Source organism: Mustela erminea, chromosome 3 (assembly GCF_009829155.1).
Source record: "Mustela erminea isolate mMusErm1 chromosome 3, mMusErm1.Pri, whole genome shotgun sequence".
Classification (NCBI taxonomy): domain Eukaryota; kingdom Metazoa; phylum Chordata; class Mammalia; order Carnivora; family Mustelidae; genus Mustela; species Mustela erminea.
Genome location: NC_045616.1, coordinates 106,918,494 through 106,932,549, shown reverse-complemented (window position 1 = coordinate 106,932,549; position 14,056 = coordinate 106,918,494). Strand labels below are relative to the sequence as shown.

The following is a 14,056-nucleotide window of genomic DNA, read 5'->3' as shown; positions in this document are numbered from 1 at the left end:
GTCAAATTTCAAATAATTTTTTTTAAAAGGCACAATATTTGACATTGCCTCTGTACATCTAGCCCAGCCTATAAATGACTTGGCAAGATGCAGATATTTTCACTTGCCTTATGATTCAGCCTTTTCAACATCTCTACATCTTCTCCAGGTATTTCCTCTACTGCAAACTCCAGATAGATGGGACTTATATTACTTAGAACAGCAGACATGGGTGGCTTGTCCTGTAACTTTCCACTTAGTAAGTAACACTGATCATGCATTTCATCCCTTACAGAAAACTTTGGGAGCAAAAAAAAAAAAAAAAAAGCTCCAGCTTGATCATAAATGAATTTTACACAATTTAGGTGAATCTAAATTCTCTCTCTCTCTCTCTCTCTCTCTCCCTCTCTGTCATCAGCCTGTTAACTTGTCAGTCGTTAAAGGTAGTGGTAATTTATTTTTCTTCTGCATGAATCTAGTTTCCATCTACTAGATTTAATAAAACAAGAATAGTCACTTGGTACAAACATTTTAATTAATTTTAAATAGTAGCATGAATGCACAGTGTTCTGCTCCTGTAAGCCTTAGGAAAAGGAGAGAGAAGCAAAGACAAAAAACACTCTACATGTGATTCCAGAACCCCCTCCCACCCACAACCAGAGAAAATTGGGGGAAGAAGAAGATGAGTTCTTTCCATTAGTGTTATTTTATAATCTTGTGCTGGAGGTGGTGTGGTAATTCTATGTGTGTGTGTGTGTGTGAGAGAGAGAGAGAGAAAGAGGGATAGAGAAAGAGCATGCACACATGTGTGTGCACATGCATGTGTACATCTGAGACATACTGCATTTTTAAGTTCATTAACCCTTGCAGCCAATTTGGAGACTTAGCTTGGAAATCCAGAGGGAACATCTGTTCATTATAAACTGTGTGTCAGCTACTGCTTTGAGTCCTTACACACGTAATTGCACTTAATGCTCCCATCAACTCTGAAAGACAGTATTTTGAAGGTAAACTTGGGTCTCAGAGAAATGCAATAATTTGGCCAAAATCCCAGAACTGGTAAGTGACAGATCAGCTTTTAAACCCAGCTCTTTCTGCCACCAAAATCCTTACTCTTTCCAATTCTGTTCTATATCACCTTTGGGCAGGTGTGTGGAGTCAGGAGTTATTTGTCCTATAACCTATCAGAAAAAATCATGTAGATTTAGTGATAGTAAAAATACAAGAAGAGTTATGAATATGAGAGGTATGCACTTCACATTCAGCCTCTGTAATGAGGATCAGCCTGAGCCTAGCATACTGCGAGGCTCTGGGTTGAGTTATGTCTGAGAATGAATCAGTTACTCCTGCTCTCCGTGTGGGTCAGCCCAGTGATCACTAGAAGGCTCACCTCTGGCTTTTGCACTCTGTCCCAGTGGCAAATGGATTACAGGAGAAATTCATTCTTCTTCAAGCTGCTTCTGCTTTTTTATGTGACATCAGCCAAGCCCATCCAGTGGCCTGCTTTCCAGAGAACAGCACAGAGTTTTGCATTTTTTACCACACTCCTGGTGAGCACGCAGCAAACATATTGAAAGAAGGCTGCATTTAGAATGTGGAGAATTCTCTGACCTCACTATTCTCCATTTTTCCCCTGAGTAATTTAAGTAGGTCACATTTTAAATTTGATTTCCCAGGCACCTGGTTTTAAATAAAATCCATTCTTACCTTCCGGACAATCCCTTTTTTTTTTTTTTTCATCACATGGAGTTTATGCAGAAGAAAAACAGTTTCAATATGGATAAATAAAATATTATAACAGTACTTTATAATTAATAATGACAGTACTTATTTGCTCCTACTTTCTACCCTCTTCTACTCTTGGAGAGGTGAGGAGGTGCAGTGGGAGTCCGGTGGTGGTGATTTGATGTAACTTTCTCTGCTGTTCATGGCAGCTTGTCCAGTATAGAATCCTCCAGCCAGAAACAGCCCTTGGAAGCTCATTCCACTGCATGTATGGCTGCCCTCTTCACTAGTTTCCCATTTCAGTGGGCGAGAGTAGACGTGGGGAAGAAATGATGCCAACTCTAGTCTTCCCAGGAGAAGAAATATCTGTAATGTTGCCTAAATTAGAAATGGAAAGTGGGTTTCCTCTCGAATGCCAACTCTGCCTTCTTGCAGGTCTCAGCCTTGGTCATTGAGGTTTTGAGGCTCTGTCTAGGCTCTGGGTGACGAGATGCCATGATCGTGATCACTCGATGATGTCTGCAGAGGTGCAGGAAGGGAGAATAGTAGTTCGTGTGCATGTATTTGCCATTCCTAGCATAGAGCTTAGCATGTTTCATGAGGAACTGACATCGAAAAAATTTCCTTTGTCTATCAAGCCCTCTCAAAACTTTGCAAAAGCTCATATTTTTCTCATTGTTCATATTTGCACAGTTCCTAACCAGGATCTTGGGCACCGTGGGTTCAGTGTTTTCTTCTACCCTCTCCTAGACCATCAGTATGGGTAACGACTCTATCCAGATCTCTGATTAAGTATCCTGGGGATAGAAAGCATGTTCCCTACTCTCTCAAGGACAGTCTAGCCAAAATTCAATATGTGGCTTTGATGTTCTCCCTTTTGAACTCATTATTGTCCTCTGGTAATAGAGGGTAGAAGAAGGGTAAGAATTCTACTGAGAATTAGACCCTAAATAATTTTCACAACTTTTGTGTTCTAAAATGTTTTCAGAGAGGATATCTCTCAATCACATGTCAGCTGCTAAGATGTTTTTGTTTCAGGTCAGGTCAGTTTATAATTAAGTTAAAACATGCACTTCCCTTAGAAAAAGGTACCGTGTGTGCAACATGAGGTCTCCTCCAGAAGCTGAGGTTTTTTTTCCCCACATCTTCCATAAATGCCCATTTAGCACTTGCCCATAACCTCCCTGTTTGAGGATCTCTAAATATCAGGAACATGGGAGAAATATTTACTTATGTCAACATTGATGAATGCCAAGCTGAAAGGAAATCAACCGTGATGAGCATGGTCCTGTCCTCAAGGAGTTTCCTAGAGCTCTGGGAAATTAGACACTCACAGAAGGAAAGTCAACTATTATAAAAACAGGACAGAAACCTGACAACAGGGGATGACTGATGAGCCAGGGTGGCACGACGGACTGCAGAGTAATGTGATTAGAGGTGCCACCGCTTCACAGGACCGGGACATGGCGTGGGCTGGACGCATCCACGTACATGTGCATTCCCAATCACGGGAGGACCGGGAGTCACTGAAACATCCTGTTGGCCATCCCTGAAGGCCCCTGAGGGCCGGTGCCATAGCAGGGAGTTGCATCCTGCTTTTAGCCGCAAATGAGAGACCCAGTGGGAAATTTAGGTTCTTTACAAACTGATTCTGAAACGTAAAGGCCAAAGCCTGAAGGTGACCACTAAAATCCCATTCTTGATCTCTGAAAGGGGTGAATTGGCACACCTGAGGCAAAACTGGTAAGAACCATCGGTAATTTCGTACTGGACAGTCCTCACCAGTTCTCAGCCTTCTTCCTATCAATGGATGCGGGAGAGTCCCAGCTGAGACAGGAACAACTAGAGGTTTCCTGTCTTCTGCCTGCTCTCCCCTTCTTGCTTTTTTTATTAGTCCAGGCACTTGTAGCCTATCCTTTATTACACATGTTGTGCTTTGAGGTAGGCAGAGTCATCCCTTTGTGGTCTAGGTAAGAAAACTGAGGTATAAAGAGATTAATCCCCCTTCCTTTTTAATGGACATCAACTTGGCAAGAATAGGAGCTGACTAACCAGAGGATAAAATACTCAGCAAAATGGGTTCTGATCCCCTGCACCACTAAAAATAACACTTGTGTCCACATAGCTTTATCAAGGGCAGAGCTGAGAGTTGGGCCAACCTGCTTTCCAAGGGGGCTCCCCGTCTTCTGAGCTTTGTGACTTTGGCCACCTATCTACACCTGACTGGTCTGTACGTCATGTGTAAAATGGGCATCAGGATCCCATCAGGATCATCGAATACTTATGACGGTTAAGTAATAAATTGCACATTTGAAGCTGTGCCTGGCGCATAACAAGAATGGCATTGGTGGTAGCTGCTATTATTAGTAGCATTTTTGTGGTAGTCCTCGTGATGGTTACTGTTTCTCTAAGGTCGGCTCTGCCCCTCCACCACCAGGGTCCCCAGGCTAGGACGCTGCAAGCAAAGCTGAAATTCCAGGTGGGCTCCACCCCCCCTTAAATGGACAAAACCCTGCAGGCACTGCCCCCTGTGACTTGGTGCTCTGTCTCTGGCTTTTGCAGCTGCCTGCCCTGTCCTGTGCAGTGGGAATGGACAATATTCTAAAGGGACGTGCCAGTGCTACAGCGGCTGGAAAGGCGCAGAGTGTGACGTGCCCATGAATCAGTGCATCGATCCTTCCTGCGGGGGCCATGGCTCCTGCATCGATGGGAACTGTGTGTGCTCCGCTGGATACAAAGGCGAGCACTGTGAGGAAGGTAAGCGCTGCAGGGCCAGCCTGGGCAGCAGCAGAGGAGGGAGGCGTCTGTAGACTCAGACTTTTGCTAATGAGCCCAGTCCAAGGCTCCGCATTTTGCAGAGGAAAACTTAAACATTTTGCACAGAGAACTTCAAATGCCTTGGCTTTTGTAGACTTCTAAGGTTGAAGAAAACACAGCCTGCGGAGTGGTTCTGGGAGGAATGCTTTGTTTTACCATTCTTTATGTTAATTAGCTACTTTTCCTCTTTAAACTGCTTTCTCTGCCTTTGTCTTTCGGCTCTTTCCCTGTAACTCCTCCTCCTCCCTTCCTGCTCCTTCTTTTCCTTTTTTTCTTTCTTCCACAGTCTCTTATCTTCCTTCCTCTTTGCTTTGCTTTCTTTAAAATCCTCTGATTTGGGAATTACTAAAGCTATCCAGAAAACAAAAACAGCAACAACAAAAAACCACCCAAGAATCCTTAATCTCCTGTCTTCCCTATAGCTGTTTTTGTTGTTGCTTTTTTTTTCCCCCTGAAACTCTCCCTGGTAATCTAGTACCTACATATGTCTGTGTACATTTTAGCAAAAATTAATATCAATAGCAAACAGTCAGGCTTGACAGACGATATAAGGCAGCCATGTCATTTAGACACGATGTAGGTCACATTATCCTGGTACCTAAATCACACAGAATTAGAGGAGGGTGGGGGTGTAGCACAGTAGTGAGAGAGTAGAAGAATTCTGAAGAGCTCACTTTAGCATGCATTGTGGTGCCCTCTGAAACCCATGGGGAAAAGTTAGGGGTGTAGTCAGCTGAATCTAGTCTGAAAAAACGTGATCAGAGATGCGAGTTGGTGATCAAATAGAGAACGCTCCTCTCCCGACGTGATCCATAGCCAGCTTCCACGAGTCTGAGTCACTCTGGTTAGTGCTTTCAGAAAAGCTATTTGGTACCAAGGTGTTGGGATCTATAAGGCAAGGGAACCCCGCCAAACTGCCTGCCAGCCTTCCCCCTCTATATTTGCACCTCCCGAGTACGGTCTCTGGCTGCCCATCTGTTGTTTCTCTTCACATAAAATATCAAGCAGAGTTGGTAGGAAGGCGTGAGCCTAGGTGTGGTCCATCCCTCGTCCACTCCCCAACCTTTGAATTGACTCAATTGTGTTTATCAGCTTAGCCACTTACCCTCTACATCTGTCATCCAGGCAAACATCCCCATACAACTCAAACAGCCTTTTTTCCTCCCAGTGGAGAAAGAAGTGTCAACTCTCCCAACAAACTGAGGAAAAAAGTGAAGCCCACAGCCTACCCCATGAGAAACAGCTTGAGAGAACCACCCAGCATGCCCCCCAAGAAAAGACTGTTAGACGCCATATCCCGTGTTCTCTCTCAGCTTCTCAATGCCAAGCTGATAAGAAGGGACCTCAGGCGCTCTGAGGTTCTCAGGTGTGAGCAGATCTGATCTCCCATCCCATTAAGTTATGGATCTCCAGTGTTCTGTAAAACCTAACCAATCATTACTGTCTTTACCACAAAGTAATGACAGTAACTCACCCTTAGTAACATACCGAAGCTCCCCTTCTGAAATCTCCCATTTCATAGTTTATAGAACTCTGGCTAAAAGAGAGTCCACTTCCATGACATTATTCTTCTAAGATTTTTCCGATACATCAGTGGTAATGCCCTTAATGGGACCCAGAAGTCTGACCTCCAGATCTTCATTGGCTCAACACTTTATATATTTGTTCCTCTGTTATAAAAGGTAGCCTCCCTCCATCTGCATCATAAAACCAAATTGGGAGTTTGGACGGAAGAAGGACTGATTTAATAACCCTGCTTGAAAGGTTGAAGTTCTCAAAGATAAATGGATTGCAGAAGGCAAAGCCGCATTTGCTGAAAACATGGGAGAGGCCAATAATATGACAAGAAAGGTTAAAACGACCTTTTGCATACATCATTTGGTGAGAAGGAAATGATAGAGCAATGACATTGCCCGTCTTAGAATTTTTTCCCTCCAGTAAAGATTGCGCATATCTGTATGAGTAGAATTTCAAGTGACTTCTCAACTTTCTTCCTCTCCCAACCCGTCGTATTTAAATGTTCCGAATGAATTAACCATCCAGCAACACAAGGAAGCCACGTGGACCATTATGAAAGGATGAAATCTCCTCTATTGATTTCTGCTACCCAAAAAGAATGAACCGAGGTGATTCATATGCTGTTTTCAAAATAGGAAATGAAATCAGAAAGTCTGGATCAGCACTTTTTTCTTCCATTTAGCTCTTTTATTTCTGATATTCATCATAGTCATACGTTCAAACAATTTACCTGCAATGGCCACGGCAACGAAATCAATAGTCGCCATCCTCCATTTTTGCTGCATAAACGTTGTTGTACTATTAACAAATTTGCACAAGAAAATAAAAGGACGGTTTGCCGAGGTTTCATTCAATGATGTCTGGGGGAGTGGGAAGGTGATGAGCGTGGAACTGACATATTAGTTTAAGTCAGCCATGTTTTCATGTCAGTTTCATGGTTGAGTCATTTTTCAATGACATTTAACTTCATAAATGTAATTCATGGTTCTTCGGGGGTTTATAGTACATATTGTTTGTAAAACTCCTTGACCTCTTTTTTTATCCTTAGGGATAGAAATTGCATTCACAACCCTTTTTTGTCAAACCTACAGAGGGCCCAAGACTAAATGAGTTCTAATGATTTCAGCTGCCAGGGGGCTGGTGTTGTAAGGCGCACGGTACTTAGCTGGTAAAGGCCACTGTCCCCCTTTTAAGTATAACACTGTTTCTATTTATAAAGCTTCGTAAAATGCCATAGTCCCTCCTGCCTGCTAAAAACTCTAAGGACGTGGCCACAAGACCATCTTATGAAATTGGAAGCAAATTTAAAATTCATCGTGAAACTGCTCTTCTTAAAGTCTGGATTTAGTTATTCCATCAGCTGCTGTAACATATTTACTGGTATGACTGAAAGGGTTAGCTCATATTTCTAGATACAATAAATGATTCTTTGGATGACATTCCACTCCTGGGCTAATAAATCCCAGTGGATTTTCCTCCTTTCTTCATATTATAATTTAAAATAGAGAAGAGAAAGCTAATTTATCGAGAAGAAAAGTGACATTTTCTTTTTTCTTTTTGGGAGGATGAGGGGTATATTACTTTTTATGTCATCCTTTTAAGAAAAAGATTATGATGTATTTTTTGAAAGCTCCTAACTGTTGGTACCTCACCAAACATTTTAAATAGCTAATTACGGTGAAGAGTAAGTTTGGGGACACATAGCACCTGGGATTCCTTTGTGTCTATTTTGATTTTGCTGTATTAGAAAAAGGGACAGAGAAAAAACTACAACCTTGGGATTTTCTCTTATTAGAAGAATATGGACAAGACTCATTCTGAATGAATTAGTTCATATTGCACAGATCCCAAATTACATAGCATTCCTCCCCAAAAGCAAGAAGTTGTTAGCACCATTTCTTTCATGTCAGTTCTTCCTGGATGTTTGTCTCACTAATGACAAAGGCTTCTAGCAAAGTCTGCCATTCGTTGCTGTGTCAACTGTGTATTGAACACCTACTATATTTTTTACCCCTGCTGAGCATGAGAAAGACACCAAAGCATTGCACGGCCTCTTTGTACATGTCTTCTATGTGTCTGAAACTTTCGATTCATTTACCTCCAGATGCCCTCCACCATCCTGAGCAAATCTGAAGTTATCAAAAAGGGTTCATATCATCAGAAGTTATAGTCCCCAAGACAATGAATATAACCTTAAAATGATTTCAACCAGAGCAACTAGCATCATCCTAAACATCTCCAACTAATAATAAATCACTGAAATTCCCCTTTCTGAGAGTGGTTTTTTTTTTTTTTAATTTCTGTTATATCAGTGGCAGCTTCTGTTTCCCCAAGGCTCAAATAGTCTTGAGCTGGTTTTCGTAAATAATATCTTCTTGAGAAGATTCAAATAGATCAGCTCAGAAACATCTCTTTACACTAAAAATTCTTATTGTTGCCTCAAGAGCACAGTGCTTTTTGGAAACTTCATGGAATACTGTGATTTTTAAGAAATCCAAATTCCTGAGTTTGATGTTCCCTGGAATGAAATAGTTTGTGGCATGGGTAATTCTGAATAATGTCCTGTTTAGAGCCAAAGTATCATCAATTTTAAAACCTATCATTACTTTGTATGCCATAAGAAGAAAACAAAATTGAGACTATGCTACAAAAAGCTGGGACCCCAAAGGGTTGCCATCTCGGTGTCATGGTGAACTATATAGACGCCAAAAATCTTGCATGTTTCAATCTTGGCATTGGGCAGGGAGAGAAATCAAAATCTCTGAGGATTGGAACTACAAGATGGCACACATGCATATGAGGGACTCAATTACACCAGCAGTGTGGTCCAAGAAACCTCAAGAAAGGAATTTAAAGTGGTCTTAAGCTGGCTGTGCCCCCAGATGATGGCAGAAGCAAATGCTTTACTCTAGGCCAGGAGGCCTGATTTCCAAGCTGTTAAAATAAGGAAAATGTGTGTCTTAGTTAAATAAGGTGTTGAGACCTGCCTATTTCTCTGCTACACAAGACATATCTGAGCTGTCTGCAGGACCACGGTTGGTCATTCAGATCCCACAGTGTGCTGTGCCTTCTTCTCCAAACACCACTGCATCATTTTCTGGTAACACCCGAGGAAGTCGGTCCTCCTCTACCAAGCCCTCTTTGCCCATCTCTGAGCCTGGATGGATATCCAAAGTTTGGGGTCACATTCCCATGCAAAAAGTCCTGTCTTTGAGAATTGACCTTTGCAACTCACAACTCTCCTCATTCTGAGTTGATTCCACAGTGAGAATCTTCCTATTACCTACTGGATGCATATCCACTCTGAGTATTAAGATGTCCAAACAACCTGAACATGAAACTGCCAAGAAATGACAGTGACCAGAATTAACTCATCTGACTGACAAAGTCTGAGGGTGTCAGCACCACGGCCAGAGACTCGCCCATTCAGGCCACTCCTGATTTTGTGTGGGACCCTTAACTCCTTGGGATCAATTCCACACCCAGCTTCACCTCTTCTATCCTGCTCTTTTGCTAACGCCTGCAGTAGATGTGTGCTCGGAAAATGAAACCTAATTTTAGACTTAGCCTAAGTGACATTTAATTAGGAAAGTGACTCATTTATGAGTTTCACTGGTTTTCTTTGTAATCCTTTGTTACCTTCTGAAGACAAGCATTAGTGGAGTTAGAATGAGCCTTCTTTTCCTCTCTGATAGTGAGGGATAATTGGGCTTGGGGATACATGTAGAGATATCACAAGTATTGATGTCCCAGGCTCAAAAGCTCTGATATGATTTAATGAAGGTACTAACTTTTTTAAGTACAAGGTTCTCAGCATTGAATGGCACACCTCTATATCTGATTGCTCCTAAGTCTATTTGAGAAAGCCCCTCTTTCTCTTACCTCCCCTTCGAGTTTGAGATTCGGTGTTTTGGCAAATTAAAAAAAAGTCTTGAATTTTTTATAGGTTGTTCTTCAAAAGACCACGTAAGTATTATTTGGGCTGCTCCGTTTGCTTGCCAGGGGATAGGAGTTAGTGAATTATGCATTTCTTCAGCAGCAAGCTGGCATCTCGTGGCCCATTCCCCATGAGTGATCAATATTCTTCCTCTTTGTTTTGTTTTTGGCTCTTTCTTTCAGTTGATTGCTTGGATCCCACCTGCTCCAGCCATGGGGTCTGCATAAATGGAGAATGCCTCTGCAGCCCTGGCTGGGGTGGTCTAAACTGTGAGCTGGCAAGGGTCCAATGCCCAGACCAGTGCAGTGGGCACGGCACTTACGTCCCCGACACAGGCCTCTGCAGCTGTGATCCCAACTGGATGGGTCCCGACTGCTCTGTGGGTAAGACAAGAGGTTTCCTCCTTACTTTTCCCATCACTCATGCCCTGTGCTCCTTCTGTGAGCCCAAATGGATGGGAATCTACTCTTCACACTTAGCTTGGGATGAAGGAATGCAGGGTAATTGCATAGTGCCTTTCTTACTCTCTCTTCCTCAGTCATTGAATCTGTGATCCTGGGAAACAAACAAACAAACAAACAAAAACACCACAGGTCCTCGTGCCTTGTTTGTTCCATCACTACAAATGGACGAGGGGCCCGGGAGGGATGCTTCCATTTGCATTATAGGTTTTCTTATGTACACTCCCTCAAGGTACCAGAAAACAAAACAGAACAATTCAGTCCCAGACAAACTGAATGGAACGTCCTATAAAACAGAAAAGAGGTTCCCTCGGGGTGCCGTGTGAACATGTTACAGAGCACTGCAATACTCCAGTGACAGGAAAATAATGAAGTTGCGCTGTACACTTTATTTTCCTAAAATTAAGAATATGTGTCTTACCTCCCGAGTGACCCTAAAATGGAACGGTTCAACAGTTCAAGCCAGTCCCAACCTACCCGAGAATGGTTCTGTTCACAGTGACAAGTGCCTATCCAAGCAAGCGATCATCATTCCGCCCCCTTCCTCTGGGTAGTGAGACAGCTGTCAGATTGCCATGGCAATCAGGAAGGGAATATATGTGAGGCTTTGCCTACAATGGGAAAGAAATGAATATTTCATTCCAAAAGGAAAAAAAAAGAGTCAGTTAAAATGGGCTATTTTGAGACGGCTTCTCAGCCCACTTGCCTCTGGCTTCAACGCTGATGCCGGTGGTCCAGGCCAAGCTCTGCAGAGGATGGGGGAGGAGGACCCCTAGATCCAAGGCCCAACCGTGCTGCCGATACGCTGTGTGACTTGGAGTGAGTCACTGCCCCTCCTGATTGAGTTTTCCTTCCCCTGGCACGATGAGCCATGCCTCCCTCAGCAGTCTGTCGTAAGGATGAATGTCTGGCATGTGCTTGTCCTCGAGTGAGAGGTCTGGAACGCCAGAGAGTGTATATCTGTCTGTCTGTCTTCTCCCCAAGCACAAAAGACTTTGAGCTCCTTTGAGAAAGAGGCTGTGTAAATGCAGCACAATCCGAGCAGACAATATTGCCACAAGGTGCCGAGGGGGCTGACGGGTGGGTTTGCCGTCATCGTGGGGATGGAGCTGCAGGGTTCCCGAGTGGTCTTTGTTCAGTTCAGGCTCTCGACAGGGTAAAAATCATAGCTGGCCAGGGAGTCAGGATGCACATACATGTTCTCAGTTGGCACCTCCCGCACAGCTTTGCCAAACTGGATGGCCGGGGTCTGACCTCCACCTGGGGTGACCTCGAGCTCTAGCACAGTGGTTCTTACCCTCGAGTGCACATCAAAACCACCTGGAGGACTTGAGAAAAACCAATTTCTGAGCCCCACTCCCACAATGTCTTATTCAGGAGATCTGAGCAAGGCACAAGAATTGGCATTGACTACCAAGTCCCCAGGTGACAGCGATGCTGCTGGTCGAGGGACCCCACTGTGAAAACCGCTGCTCTAGAAACTACATAACAGTTCGTACCCAGCCCAGTGGAGGGACAGGCCTCCCCAGGAGACACACCTGCTGGGCCTTGGGGCCTGCTCCAGGGACCCAGGCCATGTGTGTGGTCTGGCATCCAGTGGAGGGTTTTGCCAGCTGTGGTGTTGAGCTGTAATCATTGTTTTTCTTCCAGAAGTGTGCTCAGTAGACTGTGGCACTCACGGCGTCTGCATCGGGGGAGTCTGCCGCTGTGAAGAGGGCTGGACAGGCGCAGCTTGTGACCAGCGCGTGTGCCACCCCCGCTGCATTGAGCACGGGACCTGTAAAGATGGCAAATGTGAATGCCGAGAGGGCTGGAATGGTGAACACTGCACCATTGGTAGGCAAACGGCAGGCACCGAAACAGGCACATATTGCTTTATTTTCATAAATCGTAGATCTATAGTGATGGTCGTGCATTGCAACCGGCTGTTCCTTCAGGGACACGAGTGCTCTACAACATTCCTGCTGCCCCTCCAAATCTTCAGGGGGCTAGGGAAGGAAAAGCAAAGTCCCCAACTAAAAAATGCTTTCCCTTCTTTCCAGAATTCTAGATTGGGAGGCAAGGAACAAAACCAGATAAAATCCATTCAAATGACTGATTTGGGGAGGGAAAAATGCACATGCATGGGAAATTGTCAGGACCTGAAGGTTTCAAGCAAACCCCCCACCCCCACCAGCCATGATGGTAGTCTGCAAGTCTCCACTTTTTGAATACTCTCCCCGCCGGCTGGATCACTGGATCCCTGCTTGCTGGCAACAATTGAACTCACTTGTTTTAGACCAGGTGACTTATAAGGCAGGACTCCCAAGTTTCCAGGGTACCCAGGGACCCCTGGAAGAGGTTTGTGCACCATCTTGCTGTCCCAAGACAAGGCATCCTGCTTGGGCCCTGATCCTCCCCATCACCACTACCATCATTCAGCGTCTCCCCTGGCCCCATGTCATTCTCTCTCAGTCACCTTTCTACATAAGTTCCTCAACGAGGGGTTTTTTGGTTTTGTTTTGTTTTGTTTTGTTGTTTGTTTTTTTAAGGTTGTTTTATCTCTTGAGGAGTAATCGTTTCTAGGTGTCTTCAGTTTTGGTTTTGATGGCTCTTGGTCAATATTGTGGTTCAGGGTAGGATGAAACTGGATTGAATGTATCCAGTTATCCCTTTGAGGATGGGAGCCAACAGCTCTTCGGTTTTCCACATCCCTCAGACAATCAGAGTGGCAAAGTTGTCCACTTGAGTATCATTTTCTTACCTGTGATTTTTGCTTCTGCTGGTTTGAGTTCACTGTGGAGCTGGCTAATCCACTCACTTGCAAGAAAATCCTCAAAGACGTTTCCAAGCAAACCACTGACTTGTCCCCTTACAGTTACCTTTGAAGCTAGCCATCACGTTTGCATCCGTCCCCTGTCCTAGCCCTAAGGCCCCGGGCGACAGATTGGCTACCCGGAGGGAGAGGTGGTGTTAGGAGCTTGTCCAGGGCGTACTCACGAGGTCAGACTCAATTTCCCATGCTGTTCATTTGAGTGGTGAAGCAGAGACCAAGCATACTCTGCATCAGATTTACCCTGGTTCCATCTAATTGGGCATCTGAGGGGCAGCATGCCGATCTAGGCCACGACCATAGCACTGGGACCCTGGCGGGACAGTCTGTTGGCAGTGAATTGTTTTTGCAATCTCTCAATGATGCTCCAGATCCCGCTCCCCTGCGGCTGCTTTCATCTTCTGTTCCCTGCAGAGTCTGGGGGATAATTCAGAAAACTCTCAAGGGAGGGTGCGCACAGCCCCCTACCGAGCCAGTTCACAGTTCGCACCAGCAGCTCCCACTCTTGAGGGGCGTTCCTATTGATGGGCCTTTTTGCATGCCCGGGGTGATTTAAAGACTTTTCCTCCATGGCCTCAGTCCTCACACCGCCCTCAAATAAGAGCTCTTGCCAACCAATAACCTTTAGGTAGAAAATCCTACTTTTTCACACCAGCCAGCCTCTCCCCTCTGCGCTCCCTTCCCACACCCAGCGAAGTTTTGCTGCCCCCACAGTCAAGCCCGCTGGCCCTCCCCCACTTACAACTCATTCTCACTCTGCCAATGGCTCACAAGAGTACAGCCCAGACAGACTGGGACAGTTTGGAA

General features: G+C 44.6%; 1 protein-coding gene across 21 annotated transcripts in view; it reads left to right on the top strand.

The window, feature by feature from the left end:
- TENM2 (teneurin transmembrane protein 2) overlaps positions 1–14,056 on the top strand; it is a 1,222,850-nt gene that overhangs the window by 1,065,611 nt on the left and 143,183 nt on the right. For 15 of the 21 annotated variants that reach the window (XM_032337070.1, XM_032337076.1, XM_032337080.1 and 12 more), the window contains 3 exons: positions 4,267–4,461; positions 10,159–10,359; positions 12,088–12,300. In XM_032337070.1, the coding sequence (XP_032192961.1) occupies positions 4,267–4,461; positions 10,159–10,359; positions 12,088–12,300 (609 nt within the window). The remainder of the gene's footprint in view (positions 1–4,266; positions 4,462–10,158; positions 10,360–12,087; positions 12,301–14,056) is intronic. The other 6 variants (XM_032337077.1, XM_032337075.1, XM_032337074.1 and 3 more) reach the window with 4 other exon arrangements.